Here is a 16,896-nt window from a genome sequence, read left to right on the forward strand (position 1 = left end):
ACAGTGGGGGAGATTTACTAAAACTGGTGCACGCAGAATCTGCTGCAGCTGTGCATAGTAACCAGCTTCTAATTTCAGCTTGTTCAATTATGCTTGCGCAATAAGCCCCCATTCACACAGGTGCAATTTGATATGTCAAATTGGTTGCACAGTGTCAAATTGGCAGCACAGTGGTGTAGTGGTTAGCACTCTCACCTAGCAGTAAAAAGGGTCGCCGGTTTGAATCCCAACCACGACCCTACCTGCCTGGAGCTTGCATGTTCTCCCTGTGCCTGAGTGGGTTTCCTCCGGGTACTCATTTTTTCCTCCCAAACTCCAAATACACGCATGTAGGTTAATTGGATTCTGTCCAAAATTGGCCCTAGTATATGAATGGGGACCTTGGATTGTGGGTTCCTTGAGGGTAGGGACCGATGTGAGTGTGCAATGTACAGGGATAGGGACAATCATAGACACTCACTCAGGTTGAACTGGATGGACTGCTGTCTTTATTCAACCTTACCAATTATGTAACTATGTAAATTGCACTCTCCCAATCGACGCTGACTTTGCGGCCCTGCACCGACTTCCAGGAGTAGTTCATGCACTACTTTTGGCGACTTCAGGGGCGATTTCAATAGACATCTGTGCATGAAACCGCACAAATATCTTTCAAGTCGCACTGAAATGCGGGTCTGAAATTCAATTTCAAACCTGCGTTTAGTGGGAATGAGGTCTAAAACCTGGAAGCTGATTGGTTTCTTGGCCCAGCTGCACCAGACTGTGTGCACCAATTTCAGTAAATCTTCCCCTCAGTGCACACATGTATATTAGTCTTCCCTCACAATATAGGGAAATAATACAAAGGACACTGTTTAAAAGCTCTGTATACTTTTAGTCATTGATATCTTTTATTGTTCCATTCCATCAATAACAACTTGTAGTATTTTTGTCATGTAATAAAGCTGCACAAGAAACCCTGGTAGGTATATTCTTTGGTCGTCTAGCATGAAATTCATTTTTGAGATCTCCCCAAAGTGGCTTAATGATGTTGAGGTCAGGAGACTGTAATGGCCACTATAAACCTTCACTTTTTTTAATGCTGTAGCCACTAAAGGATCAACTTAGCCTTATATTTCAGGTCACTGTTATGCTGGAAAGTTGTTGTAAATTCTATGCATTAGAGTGAAAAACCTGTGTGCAACCCCCCCCCCCCCCCCATTATGCTCAATGTCTATTCAGTGCTGTGCCCAAGAGCAGTGGCTCCCTCCTCACTGGACATGGTGGCAGCAGTGGGAACCTTTGGTTCCTGTTTCAGACAATCATGGCCTACGAGGAGAGGGGGGGGGGGGGGGGGGCGAGCTGTGTGTGCATCTATCAACATACAGCTTACCTGTAAAATCCTTTTCTTTGATGTACACCAGGGGACACAGAGCCATAGTAATTACTACGTGGGTTATATCCAACCGACAGGTGATGGACACTGGCACGCCCCTAAAGAGTGTACTCCCCTATATAACCCCTCCCATTACCGGGAGTCCTCAGTTTTGTAGCCAAGCAATACAAGTGTATACCAAGAAGGGAGGGACCTCTGTGTCCCCTGATGTACATCAAAGAAAAGGATTTTACAGGTAAGCCGTTTTAAAAATTCTATTTTCTTTTCTTACATCAGGGGACACAGAGCCATAGTAATTACTAGGTGGGATTTCCCAAAGCAATGGCAACTGAAGGGGGGACACAACAAAAAGAAAGGAAGCCAGAGGACTCATACTGCAGCCAGAAGCACACTGCGCCTGAAGGCAATATCCTCATGACCTTTAATTTGATAAAATCTGGTAAACGTATGAACTGAAGACCAAGTCACGGCCTTACAGATCTGAGCCATAGAGGCACTAATCACCCAGGTTGAGTGTGCTGTAACATGAAAAGGATGAATCTTCTTCTTTAAACTATAAGCCTGAATAATTACCTGATAAATCCACTTGGAAATAGTCGATTTTGACGCTGCCTGTACTCTCTTCAGACCATCTGGCAGTATGAGTAACCTGAACCTGAGTGGTCGCCTTTAAATGCACTCTGACAGCTCTCACTACATCAAGGTAATGTAGTTCCTTTTCTTCCCTAGACCGAGGCTCTGGGAAGAAAGGAGGAAGAACAATATCTTGGTTTAAGTGAAAACTATCACCACCTTTGGTAGGAATTCAGGATGAGGACGTAACACCACCTTATCCTTATGCATGATCAGATATGGGTCTTTACAAGACAGAGCCGCTAGTTCTGATATTCTGCTAGCAGAAGAAATGGCAACCAGAAAGACTATCTTTCTAGTCAAAAGAACCAAGGGAATTTCACGTAAAAGGTTCAAAAGTCTGTTTCTGCAAAGTTGATAAGACCAAATTCAAATCCAAAGGATTTAGAGGTGCCTTGATGGGGGGATTGATCCGGGTTACCCCCTGAACAAAGCTACGAACTAAAGAGTGAGAAGCCAGAGGCCGTTGGAAAAATATTGACAAGGCCGAGGTCTGGCCCTTGAGAGTATTCAAGGCCAGCTTCATTTCTAACCCCATTTGCAAGAAATCAAGGATCCTACCTATGACATATTTCCTGGGGTGACAACCCCTGGATCCACACCAGGAAACATGACTTCCAGACTCTATAATAAATGACCCTGGAAGCCGGCTTCCTGGCATTAATCAAAGCAGATACTACCGAAGGAGACAACCCACGATCCTTTAGAATGTGGGTCTCAATAGCCAGACCGTTAAATTTAGCGACTGTAAGGTAGGATGGAATACCGACCTTGTGCGAGAAGGTCTGGCCATAATGGCAAAGTCCAAGGGACTCCTACTGCCGTCTTTATGAGCTTGGCAAACCAAGATCTTCTGGGCCACCAGAATCACCTCCTTTTGTTCGTGCTTGATCCTGCAAAGAAGACACGGAGGCAGCAGAACTGTAGGAAATGCATAGATCAGAGAAAACTGATCCCATGGGAAGAGTAATGTGTCTGTTCCGCAAGCTAGCGGATCCTTTGTTCGACACAAAGTTGTCGACCTTGTTGTTTAATCTGGACGCGAACAGGTCTACGTCCGGAGTACCCCATCTCTGACATATCACTAGGCAGATGTCGGGGTGAAGAATGAAAACTGCCGATAGGCAAGGGACGTTGTGTTCTGCCCAAGACAGAACACGATTCACCTCTTTTTGGGCTGCACGACTCCTCGTGCCCCCCAGGTGATTGATGTAAGCCACAGCATTGTCAGACTGAATCCTGACAGAAAAGTCCCTCAGTCTGACCGTCCAGGACTTTAGAGCCAGACGAACTCTCGAATCTCCAAAATGTTGATAGGCTTGGTCCTTTCCAACTTGGACCACTTCCCTCTTCCATGACTGCTCCCCAGCGTTTTGTAGCAATCCTGAATGAAACTGCGTATAAGGGACGGCCTCGAAGGAAGCCACCATTTTTCCCAATAGTCTCATGCACAACCGAATGGAAGGCTTTTTCTTTCCCTTGGTGAGTTGAATTCGCTCTACAATGGAACCGATTCTTTTCTGGGGTAGAAATACCTTTTTCTGTATGGTATCTATGACCAGAACCAGGTACTGTAATCTCCTTAATGGTTTTAAGGAGGACTTTTCTAGATTGAGAATCCAGCCTAGAGATTCCAGGTAGTTTACCATTGTGACCAGACTGGTTTAGCCCTGAAACTGAATGATCTATTAAAAGCAGATCATCCAAGTAGTCTAGGACCGTTATGCCCTGAGCCCTTAATCTGGCTAAAGGAGGCGCCAGAATTTTTGAGAACACCCGTGGTGCTGAGGCTAGACCAAATGTCAGGGCCACAAACTGAAAATTATGATTTTTTACTTCGAAACGCAGACATTTTTGGTGAGCGGGAAATATTGGCACGTGGAGATATGCATTTTTGATATCGATAGAAGCCAAAAATTCCCCTCCTTGGAGGATTGCTACAACTGACCGGATTGACTCCATGTGAAGTGAAAGGATCGGATGTTCAAGTGCCAATTCAGATCTCTGAGATATAGAATAGGTCTTAATTCCCCGTTTGGCTTTGGAACCGTAAAGAGGTTTGAATAAAAACCTGTGCCTTGTTCCTCTAAGGGAACTTCTGATATCACTGACTTGGATAATAGATGATTCAGTGCTAGAAGGAGAGCCTTCTTCTCTGGATACTTGGGAACATTTGACCTTATAAACAGGGGAGACGGAAAAATTCGGAACTCTAGCTTGCAACCTAGAGAAAAGGCAGAAGCCACCCATCTGTCTTGAGATTGTTCCTGCCAGATCCTTGAGAGTTGCAGCAGCCTTCCCCCCACCCTAGCAAGAGGAAGGAGGAAGATGACATTATTTTGGAAATGGTTTTAGTTTGTTGTGTAACCATTGACCCCTTAGAACCCTTAGAGGAGTTCCTGGTTCCCTTGCCACTGATAGCTTAAAAGCACAAAGCAGAGGCACTACAGAAAAAGAATGTAAACTTGCTAGGCTATAGTACAGCACAATAGCTGCTATAAATCCCAGCCTCTTACAGTACAATGTGTCAAAAGGGAAATGCCTGTGTCACCAAACCTGATCCAGCCACCTCCTTGCTCTGTCCCTCCACTGCCAGGCAGCAGCTTCACACACATTGCTTTAAAACACTTCCTGGCCGGCGTCTGACGCCGTTAGCCACGCCCCCTTTTCAAAGGAAAGCAATCCCGCACAAGCGGCGTCTGCAGCATGGCGCCCCCCCCCCGGGTAAATCCTCCAAACGGTAGCGGTCTGCCTTTAAAAAAAAAAAAAAAAAGAGGCAACTGTTTTGGCATCCTGTCCCCCGAAGGGTAATAAAGCCAATCTGGGGGCACAGGAAGAGACCAGACCCTCCCCCCTTTCTTACTGGAGGGTCTGTTGTGGCTGGAGGAGAGGAGGATGAAGGCTTCTGCTGTTTCCAGCGTCAGGACGGTGAGTGCTCAATACAGCCCCCAGTGGTGACACATAGGCATGACAACATTATACATACAAAGAGAAATTCCTGAGAAAATCTCACTTATCTTATCCTCGCAGTAAGGTTTTACCAGAGATAAAGACCCAATCTTCACCCTTCACTGTAGGCTCCGAGACATTTTAGGAAACCTTCAGGAACCGGGGAACCTTAGGTTATCCACAATCCTGCACCTGCAACAGCACTCTGCCAGTAAAAACTTTATGGCCTCACTACCAAAAAATACTGGATCCCAGGGCCCAGCTTTCAAAGAGAAGCGTTTGCAAGCAAAACCTCGTTTCTTCAGACCCAAGGCCGGGTTCCATTCATTTGGCCCATGAAAAAACAGAACGGATCCAGCCAGCATGGCTAGCCCCAGCAAGGATTACTACAGGTGGAGCTCAGCACAGCACATCTTTACTCATGATCAACACCTTAGACACTGGCGAAAAAACTGAGGACTCCCAGTAACCGGAGGGGTTATATAGGGGAGTACACGCCTTAGGGGCATGACAGTGTCCATCACCTGTCGGTCCAATATAACCCACATAGTAATTACTATGGCTCTGTGTCCCCTGATGTAAGAAAGGTGACATGCTATAGGGGCATTTGGCAGGGGGAAGGAGCCAGGAGCATCAGTGGAGGAACCAAGAAGTGGAAGATCCAAGCTGCTCTGTGCAAAACCATTGCACAGAGCAGGTAAGTATGATATGTTAGTGATTGTAAAAATATTTTTTTTATTAATAACAAAGTGCTAGTCCAAACCAGATGCAGTTCAGTGCGCTTTTTACTGCGCTAAAAATGCACACCAGTGAAGTCAGTTTCCGGTGCAGAATAAAAAGGTAGAGCATTCTGCATTTTTTTCTGCACAGAACTGTACTGGAAAATAGCAAATGGCATCACAAACGCACTGGAACTGCGTGTGGTGTTAACTGCAAGCAAAAACTGATCCGGAACGTATCCGGAGTTCATTTTTGTGGTGTGACCTAGCCCTGAAAATGCATGCACAGTGAAATTTCTCTAATGGCTCTAGTTCACACCAGTGCAGTCAGTTTCTGGTTGCAGAAACTGACCGGAAATTCACTGCACTGGTGGGAACTAGAGCCACTGGAATACATGGAAAAAACTGTGCATGCATTTTTAGTGCAGAAAAAAAAAAAAAAGCACGGAACTGCATCTGGTGTGAACTGGCCTTAAAAGTGCACACCACAAGCAGCTTCTGGATGAATTTTCTTCTAATATTATCTAATATGCTGCATTAATATTGCCTTTGCATACCCATCAAAACAGCTGAGATCCACTTCCATATTCAAAGTAGGGATATTTTGGTTTTAGAGTCCATATTGATCTGATCACTCCAAAACACTTCATAAGTTTTGAAGCTTTTTTTTAGGTGCTGTTTGGCATACTTAAACCAGGCTGTTTTGTGGAGTTGGTGCAGCAGACACAACAAAAATGCTACATTAGTCATGTTGGTTACATTAGTTTTTTTTTTTTTTTTTTAACCCTTTTCTCGTGTTTTTTTCATCTGGTGATCCACAAAATACAAAAAAAAAAAAAAAAAATGATAAAATGAAAAAAAAAAAAAAGTTAGTTTTAAATACCTTTGTGTTAAGTCTGGAAAGCTCATAACACTTTTCTGATAGATTCAGTACCTGTAAAACAATGAGAAAACAATATTGCAGTAGCAGCTATATAGGCCATAAAAATTACAATTATGATAGGCACCTATTATATTGATCTTCCTCATCTATGAAACATTCCTGAACAACCTGATTGCATATGTTTTTACCTACTATGCCGTAAATACTTTGTATATATTCACTGACTGTGCAACAATCATTTAAGACCCTTAAAGCAGTAGTAAACCATTGGGCATTTTTTTTTTTTGTACCCTGTAAGGTAAAGGCATGTGCTAGTATACATCGTATACTAGCAGTAGCACATTATGTTAAACTTACCTTAAAACAAAGCCTTCCAGCGCTCTCATCTTCACCCGATGCATGTGCACGGGAGCCGCAGTTTACGGCACATGATGTCACCAACTGCATGTAGAGTAAATATGTAATAAACGGTGCATGTTAAGGAGATATTTACACTACCTATAGGTAAGCCTTATTAAAGGCTTACCTTTAGCTAAAAGTCAGAGACGGGAGTTTCTTCCCACTTTAACCACTTCCCGACCAGCGCACGGCGATGTACATCGGCAGAATGGCTCGGGCAGGCAAATTGGCGTACAGGTACGTTCATTTGTAATTGCCACCCTGCCATCCCGTGCACGCCGCCACGTGTGCCGGTCAGGACCCCCGTGGGTCCGGTCGTGGGTCCTGCGGACTCGATTACCGCGGGGATACCGATCATCTCACGGGGAGGCTGAATGGGGAGATGTCAATGTAAACAGCATCTTCCTGTTCTGCCTAGCAACAAGTGACACTGATCTCTGCTCCCTGTGATTGGAGCAGAGATCAGTGTTCACTAACACACAGCCCAGCCCCCCCACAGTTAGTAACCCCTCCCTAGGATACACTTAACCCCTACACTGCCACCCCCTGGTTAACCCCTTGCCTGCCAGTGTCATTTACACAGGAATCAGTGCCTTTGTATAGCACCGATTGCTGTATAAATGACAATGGTCCCAAAAATGTGTCAAAAATGTCCGATGTATCCGCCATAGTGTCGCAGTCACAAAAAAAAAATTGCTGATCGCCGCCATTACTAGTAAAAAAAAAATTAATAAAAATGCCATAAAACTATCCCCTATTTTGTAAATGCTATACATTTTGCACAAACCAATCGCTTAGTGCAATTTTTTTTTACCAAAAATATGTAGAAGAATATGTATCGGCCTAAACTGAGGAAAATAAATGTTTTTATATATATTTTTGCAAAAAGTTAAAAATAATGCGTTTTTTTTCAAAATTGACGCTCTATTTTTGTTTATAGCGCAAAAAATAAAAAACGCAGGGATGATCAAATACCACCAAAAGAAAGCTCTATTTGTGGGGGGAAAATTTTGTTTGGGAGCCACGTCGCACAACCGAGCAATGTCAGTTAAAGCGACGCAGAGCCGAATTGCAAAAAGTGGTCTGGTATTAAGCCAGCAAAAAAGTCTAGTAAACACCAGCAGTTTTTTTTTAATTCTTTATTTTTTGTCACACAGAAACGATACAGAAAAAGCACAATTATATATATATATCTGTACACTCGAATAGGAACAAACCAAAGAATTTTTTTATATAAAATTTTTATTTTATACAGTTTTAAATATCAAAGAGATGCAGCAACAACACAGCTGCCTAAAATACATCACATTAACCAATGCACCAATCCTCAGCCACAGTCACAATCACAATCTAAGAGGGGTATGTAGCATCCACAAGTTCCCCCTTGGAGATCAAGGGGCTACGTGGTTGGTTGTCTCTGTACTAGAGGTCGACCGATATTGTTTTTTCTCTGGCCAATGCCGATATTTAGAAATCACAGCGGCCAATAGCCGATATATGATAACGATTTTTTTGGGCCGATATGTTAGGCCGATTTAAAAAAAAAATTTCCCTTCCCAACCCCCCACCCCCTCATCTCATAAAATCTAACAGACACCTTTCCCACTGGGGTGTTTTTCAGGCGCTTTTGGGCTAAAAATAGCACCTGTAAAGTGCCTGCAAAATGGCTCCCCTGCAGTCTGTGTGAAAGTCCGAGTGCTTTCGAACTGAGGTGATGCGCTGGCAGGATGATAAAAAAAAAAAAGTCCTGCAAGCAGCACGTTTGGAGTGGTGTATACCGCTCCTCCACCACTCCTGCCCATTGATATGAATGGGCACCACTGCCGAAGCGCATGCAATGCGATTTGGCAGTGGTGCTTCACGGGCGCATTTAACCTCTTCCTTGGCCGCTAGCTGGGTTATATGCGCCCCACTAGAAGCCGAATAGCACTGCTAAAATGACAGAAAAGCGCCGCTAAAACTAGCAGCGTTTTACCATCAACGGCTGCCCGCTCCAGTGTGAAAGCAGCCTTAAATGATACAGAAAATTTCTTACATTTAAACATTTATTAAACAAAACAAACCTCCAATCAGTTTACTTGTATGCATAATTTAGATGAAATAAAAAAAACTATATATTAAATAAAAACCGGTAGTGAAAACTTTTGGATGAAAAAAAATGGGCTAGCTTTACTGTTTTATTTTTTTTATTTTTTTTTAAATCATTAGTGTATTTTTTCCCCAAAAAGACCTCTGCGCAAATGCCGTGTGACATAAAATATTGCAACAACTGCTATTTTATTCCCTAGGATCTCTGCTAAAAAATATATATATATATAATTTTTGGGGGTTCTAAGTGATTTTCTGGCAGAAAATACAGGATTTTTACTTGTAAGCTACAAGTGTCAGAAAAGATTTAGTCTTTAAATGGTTAAACTGAGAACTCTACACACAGAGTTCATTCAGAAGTGTAAACATTGTATCTCTTTACTCTTTTCTTGGCAGACTGCCCATAGAGGAGGAAAGTCACTTCTCTGTAGACTCAAGCAATTTGTGACTTCTATTACAGAAGTAATTTGCAAGTTTTTATCAGCACAATAGGCCGATGGCGATTAATTAAAAAACGGCAAATATCGGCAGATATATTGGTCGACCTCTACTCTGTACTTTGTGTTTTTCTTTAATAAAAACATATAAATAAAAGGGGGGGGGGGGGATAGGAATGCGCAGAGGAGCAAGGTCCACGTCGTCCCCAATGCCTATGGACTCCAAGGTCCAGCAGTATGACCTCCAAATGTCACAGGACAATTCAACCCATCAGGAAAGGGTACTCATCAGAAAATTAAAAATGTGTGCCAGTACAACCACTTCTAAAGAAATAATTGTCCCAAAGGCCCCTCTCCGTGGCCACCAGATCCTCCATCTCATTCAGAGATATTTTTCAGCGAAACGGAGATCAACGGTGATTCTGACTACTTCCAACAGAGCAGAATGCAGCCTTTCGTGGTAGTGAGCAGAATTGGTACAATAGAACATCTATAGGTCTTCTGAGATTTGGCGATGATGCAGGAGAAAAAAACTCTGGGTCCCATGGTATAGCTCGATCAGTACATTTATGAGTAATGTGATACACCCCTGACCAAAAGGCATGCAGAGTGGCAGGACCAAAGAATGTGAAGGAGAGAACCAGTCAAGAATGTGAAGGAGAGAACCAGTCTTCTCCCTGCACCGCCAACACACATTGGGACATTGGGGAAACATCTTATTGATCCGAACAGGTGTGAAATACCAGCACATTAACAGTTTGAAACCCGACTCTTGGTAAAACAGATTTCATAAGTGAACAGGTGAATCCTCTTTACCCGTTTGTCTGTGAAGTTCAGTCCTAAATCACGTTTACATTTTGAGATGTAGGGTAACTGACTGTCACAAGCATGTGGTAGGTCAGGGAAACTGTGCGTCGCATGAGAGAATTGTCCGTGCACAGAAGTTCAAATGGAGTACTGTGTTGGCAAAAGGCTTCAGCAGAAGGTAAGGAAGAATGGAATTTTTGCTAGAAGGAAAACACTGGGTTATTCAAAACTCATTGTCTGGTGACCCAGCAGCTGCTCAAGATAAAGTGTCACACCTCATAAAATCTGTTAGATTTCACGGTTTGAAATCTTGGATCAAGAAAGCCAGGGCTAAAAGGTGGGGTTTCCCGCTATAGGGATGAGGAGGCCAGAGAAAGGGAGGAGGTTCGAAATACCTGTCTTTTTTTTTTTGTTCAACCCAGCAGGGCTGCACAAAAACAAAAAAAAAACTAACAGCTCAGGAGAAGTCGCTGTACTAACTATCTCATTAGTTAGCATAGCAATCTCCCCTGATGTTCTATTGTGTTCTGACAGCGGAACGGCCCCCAGCCAGAACACTCCGGTCAGCGTTCTCAGCCATTGGCACTAGAATCCGTCGTATGCATCCGGGTCTTTTTTGGAAAGTCTACAGCATCACGAGCGACGCTGGTTTTACAACCAGGGACATTTTTGGAACTTTAATATTTTTAATAATGGACTAGTCAAATCAGTAAGGGTACCATGTACGCTAGTCATTCCTATAGAGGGGGGTGGTATCTGGGGACCCCCTAGTTATTAAAGCGGGCTTCTGGATACCAATAAGTCCTCCCCCACAGATCCAACCAACCCTGGGTTGTGGAGAGGAAGTCTTTGTCCTCATCAACATGGGGACAAGGGGGTTTTGTCATAAGGCACCTGGATTGCATACAAGGCTTCATAGCCCTTTATGCTCTGCAGCAATTTATGTGCTTTCAGGTCTGCAGGGAGGTCATGATATACTATGGCCAATATAACCATTGGCAAATTGATGCACTTCTGCAGGGCTGGTGCTACCACTAGGCAAACTAGGCAGCCACCTAGGCGACCAGCCACTGGTGTTCCTACTTCTCTCTGCAGCAAGCAACTAAGTTTCAGAATCAGCAGGCAGCCGTGGCTCCATTCACACATAGTGTCAGAGGCGCAGCGGCGGCAGAGGACTGTGTCTGTGTTCCGACTCCCGAATGAATGAAAGCAAGCAAAAATTCATTGATGGGCGCTGGGGAGCCTGCATTTGATGGGCGCTGGGGAAGCTGCATTTGATGGGCGCTTCATTAAAAAGTAGGGGTATACATGGGCAGGGCAAAGGGGGTGGAGTCAGGGGGCAGCAAAATTAGGTTTCGTCTAGGATGTCAAAAATCTGTGCACCAGCCCTGCCCATCTGCTCTAAAAAGCATTCTCTTTTGGCATTACAGATACATTATTGGAACCATGAAAGGTTGAGATATACTCTGAATCAGGGGTAGGCAACCCCGGCACTGGTGCCACAATGGGCACACAAAGCCTCTTTTGCTGGCACTCGATTCCCTCCTCATCAGCAGAGCAGCGCAGGGATGCATCAGCGAGACACTAATGCATTGCAATTTCAGATTTCCCCACACCGCACCTGCACTGACGGGGAGACACTGTGCCCCTACACATTGTAAAAGATTGGAAAGAGTGTTTGGTTCTCTAACCTTGCTGGAGCTGTGATCGTCAACTTTTGTAATGGGGAAGAGATTGGGTGCAATTCTGCTGGGGTGGGGGGTCCCTGCTTCAAGGAGGAGGAGGACTGTCATTGGCCACTGTTAAAACCAATTACAGTCCTGCTAGCCTTGCCCACCACCTGGAGGAAGATGACTCGCTTGGTTGCCGCTACCAATCTCATAAAGAAGGGATTTCACTGCAATTGAGAAAACCCCAATTGGGTGTCAGTTTATAGAATTACTGTTGAGCTTCTGGGAACTTTGTTGAAATTATTCCTGAACCTTTAGAACCCTTTCAGTGCTCTCACATTTTGAATGACAATTACTCATGCAACACTGTACCCATATGAATTTTTTTCCCCACAAATAGAGCTTTTGGTGGTATTTAATCACCACTGGGTTTTTTTTTCTTCTTCTTTTATAGCGCAAAAAAATAAAGACTGAAAATTTTGTCAAAAAAAAAAAAATGCATTTTTCTTTGTTATAAAATTTTGCAAATGCGTAATTGTTCTTCATAAATTTTGGCCAAAATTTATACTGCTACATATCTTTGGTAAAAGATAACCACAATTGGTGTATATTTGGTCTCTGTGAAAGTTATAGAGTCCAAAAGCTATGGTGCCAATCTCTGAAAATTGATCACACCTGAAATACTGACAGCCCATCTAATTTCTTGAGACCCTAACATGCCAGAAAAGTAAAAACACACCCAAATGATCCTTTTTGGAAAGTACACATTTCAAGGTATTTAAGAAGGGGCATGGTGAGTTTTTTGAAGTTGTCATTTTTTTCTCACAATTCTTTGCAAAAATCAAGATTTATTTTTTTCACAAAATGTAAAATTAGCAGGTCATTTCTCACACGCAACATATGCATACCACAGATTACACCCCAAAACACATTCTGCTATTCCTCCCGAGTACGGCGACACCACGTGTGAGACTTTTACACAGCGTGGCTACATACAGAGGCCCAACATGCAGGGAGCGCTATCAGGTGCTCGGGAGCATAAATTACACATCTAATTTCCTGACTACCTCTTACAAGTTTGAAGGCCCTGGAGCAAAAGGACAATGGAAACGTCCCAAAAATTACCCAATTTTTGGAAAGTAAACACCCCAACGTATAATCTATGAGACATAATGAGTCTTTTGAACATGTCGTCATTTTTTTTCTACAAATTTTTGGAAAATGTGTAAAGAAAATGAAAGTTGTCCATTTATACAATATTTCTAACACATAGCATGTACATACCAAAAATTATTTTATATTTTTTTTATATCGAAAGCCGTTGCAAGTCATCTTCAGGATCATAAGCATAACAACCTTTTTGAAAAATTCCAGTCAGGCTTTCGTTTTGCTCATAGCACGGAGATTGCTCTTGTTAGAGTTACAAATGACCTTATATCATCCAATGCTGGCTCTCCCTCCTTCCTCATCATTTTCGACCTGTCGGCTGCATTTGACACTGTCGATCATGGCATTCTCTTAGACAGGCTCCGTTATAATGCTGAACTTAATGACATAGTCCTCCGTTGGTTTGAATCATATCTCACAAATAGGAGTGAACATATTTCACTGGGCCATTTTAAATCAAAGCCGCATATGGTTACTTGTGGTGTCCCCCAGGGGTCAGTTCTTGGCCCCATTCTATTCATTCTCTATCTCATTCCTCTTGGTCAAATTATCGGTCGTTATAAAATTTAAATTTCACCGTTATACCGATGACACACAGTTATATGTAAATGCAGCAGCTGAAACACCATCTTCACAGACATCCCTTTCAGTACTCACCACCTGTCTGGAGGAGATAAAGGTATGCATGGAGCAACACTTTTTGCAATTAAATAGTTCCCAAACTGAAGTTACCATTATGGCACGTCTCATAAGATTAAATCATCATCGATAACCAGTATTGCTTTTTCTGGTTCTAAAATCCCTTTTTCATCAACAGATACTAATCGTGGTGTAAAAATGGACTCAACTCACTTTGAAGCACATATAAATCATTTATGTAAGACTTCTTTTTATCATCGCTGTAATATTTCTAAACTTCGTCCTATTCTTTCCCTTTCATATGCTGAAAGGTTGGTTCATGCTTTTTTCTCCTCCAGACTGGACTATTGTAACGCACTTCTCATTGGGATTCCAAGAAAGAGTCAGCAGAGGCTTCAGTATATCCCAAACTCTGCAGCTAGGATCCTGATGAGAGTGTGGAAACATGAGCATATTACCCCCATTCTTCAATCACTTCATTGGCTCCCTGTCTCTGCTAGGATTGAGTATAAGGTTTCTCTTCTTACACACCAATGCATATATGGACATGCCCCACCTTATCTTAAGGAACTTCTTAAGTTGCAAAATATATCTCGTTCCCTCGGTTCAACTTAATTAAATCTTCTTCAAATTCCAAAAACTAGATTGAAGACAATGGGAGATAGGACTTTTTGTGCTGCTGCCCCACGTTTGTGGAATGCCATACCTGATAGTCTGAGGGCTCCTCAATATACTGATTGTTTTAAAAAAGGACTTAAGACTTTTCTTTTTAAATTTTGTTTGTGTTAGATGTATGCTTTTGTTATAATTTTGTAACCATGTAGCACTTTGAGATGATGAAAAGTGTGTTATAAATAAAATGTATTATTATTAAAAAAGGACACCCCAAAATAGATTCTCCTACTCCTCCTTAGTATGACGATATCACATGTGGGAGACTTCCACAGCCGGGTCACATACAGAGGTCGAGTACGGCTGGGTATAGCTCGATATGGCTGGGATGACTGAGCATGGATGGAGAGATGAGTACTGCTGCGTATGGATGGCTGAGCATGGATGGGTGGAGAAGTATGACAGAGGGATGGCTGAGCATGGATGGAGGAGTATGGATGGCTGAGCGTGGATGACGGGGTGGCTGAGCGTGGATGCTGGGGTGGCTGAGCGTGGATGGGCGAGCGTGGATGGCCGAGCAGCGCTGTGGGCATTACACATTCAGCCCACAAAGCTGCTGCATTTGATCTCTCCCCTCTCGGCTTACACTGTACAGAGAGGGGAGAGAGGAACCTGATATCAAGTCGGTTTGTTTACATGTGATGGCTCGGTCACTGTCAGCAGCCATTTACTGTGATGCACCTAGTCCACAGATGCTCCCGTGTGCGTGCCCCAGGGGGCACACGGGAGTGCGATTCTGGGAGGACGTCATAGCACGCCCTCCCAGAGTCATCAAACCACCCTGTAATTGTCATTTGGCTATGGGCCAGTTGTTAAGTGGTTAAGCTACAGCCAGTATTCAGCGCAATGAAAATCACTCCAGATGAGCAGGGGGGTTCAGTGATGGGCCAGATGAGCAGGGGAGTACAGAGGAGCAGGGTGGTACCAGTGGTAGGACAGATGAGCGAGGGGTTACAGTGGTGGGACAGATGAGCAGGGGGTACAGTGGTGGGGCAGATGAGCAGGGGGTACAGTGGTGGGATAGATGTGCAGAGGAAAAAGGAGGTACAACCGGTGGAACACATGAGCAGGGGGTTACAGTGGTGGTGCAGAAGAACAGGGGGTACATCGGTGGGACAGATGTGCATGAGGTACAGTGGTGGGGCAGATGAGAAAGGGGGTTACAGTGGTGGGGCAGATGAGCAGATAAGTTCAGTGTTAGGGCAGATGAGAAGATGGTTTAGTGGTGAGACAGACTTGCATGGGGTTACAGCAGTACAGTGGTGGAGCAGACAAGCAGGGGGTTACATTGGTGGGACAGAAGTGCAGGGTGGTACAGTGAGGGGGACAGAAAAGAAGGGTGGTACAGTGGTGGGGCATATGTGCACGGGGTTACAGTGGTGGGGCAGATGAGGAAGGGGGGGTACATTGGTGGGGCAGATGAGGAAGGGGTGCGATGGTGGTCCAAATGAGCAGGGTGGTACAGTGGTGGGATACATGTAGGAGGGACAGTGATCTGAGGTGTGAAGGTGCATAAATTGGGGTTGATCTGAGCTGTGGAGTGGCAGGAATTGGGGCTGACGTGAGAGTTCAGGATGTCAATTTCTCACTACTAAAGTAAAGTAGTTTACAGCATTTCTCAATCCTTTTAGTGATTGAGTGTGAGAAGCTGACATTTTTTTGTTATAAAATAGGCACACTCAATTTCTTTGAAAACTGCTTTTGCTACACTGTGCTCAAAAGGTTGCGTACCCCTGCTCTGACCTATAATAATTGATACTAAGCTGCCCTACCGTGTTTCCAGTTGGACTCTACCGATATTTGGATGCAAATATAATTAAGGATTGGTTACATTTCCAAAGGATGTGTTTAGTCTTCACCACCACCACCACCACCACACTTTATATCCACTATTGTTAGCCATAACTTCTTTGCTGTCCTGGTCTTAAGCATGTTTTATTGCATGGCTGGTTGCTTAAAGTGATTGTAAGGGTAATTTTTTTTTTTTTTTAATTAACCACTTCAGCCCCCGGCCAATTTTCAGCCTAAGGACCAGAGGTCTTTTTACAATTTCGCACTGCACTGCTTTAACTGGTAATTGCGCGGTCATGCAATGTTGTACCCAAACGAAATTTGCGTCCTTTTCTTCCCACAAATAGAGCTTTCTTTTGATGGTATTTGATTGCCTCTGCGATTTTTATTTTTTGCGATACAAATGGAAAAAGACCAAAAATTGAAAAAAAAATAAATAAATAAAAAATAAAAAGATATTTTCTACTTTTCGTTATAAGAAAAATCGAATAAACTCAATTTTAGTCATACATTTAGGGCAAAATTTATTCAGCCACGTCTTTAGTAAAAAAAAATGTCAATAAGCGTATATTTATTGGTTTGCGCAAAAAGTTATAGCGTCTACAAACTAGAGTACATTTTCTGGAATTTACACAGCTTTTAATTTATGACTGCCTATCTCATTTCT

At 43.3% G+C, this 16,896-nt stretch overlaps 1 protein-coding gene across 2 annotated transcripts in view; it reads right to left on the reverse strand.

The window, feature by feature from the left end:
• Window positions 1-16,896, reverse strand: part of TNS3 (tensin 3) — a 457,447-nt gene that overhangs the window by 363,676 nt on the left and 76,875 nt on the right. For both annotated transcript variants that reach the window (XM_077491841.1, XM_077491842.1), the window contains exon 3: window positions 6,560-6,610. In XM_077491841.1, coding sequence (XP_077347967.1) covers window positions 6,560-6,610 — 51 coding nt within the window. The remainder of the gene's footprint in view (window positions 1-6,559; window positions 6,611-16,896) is intronic.

The sequence above is a fragment of the Lithobates pipiens genome, unplaced genomic scaffold, assembly GCF_037356315.1.
Source record: "Lithobates pipiens isolate NorthernLeopardFrog02 unplaced genomic scaffold, aLitPip1_a1.2 Scaffold_19, whole genome shotgun sequence".
Classification (NCBI taxonomy): domain Eukaryota; kingdom Metazoa; phylum Chordata; class Amphibia; order Anura; family Ranidae; genus Lithobates; species Lithobates pipiens.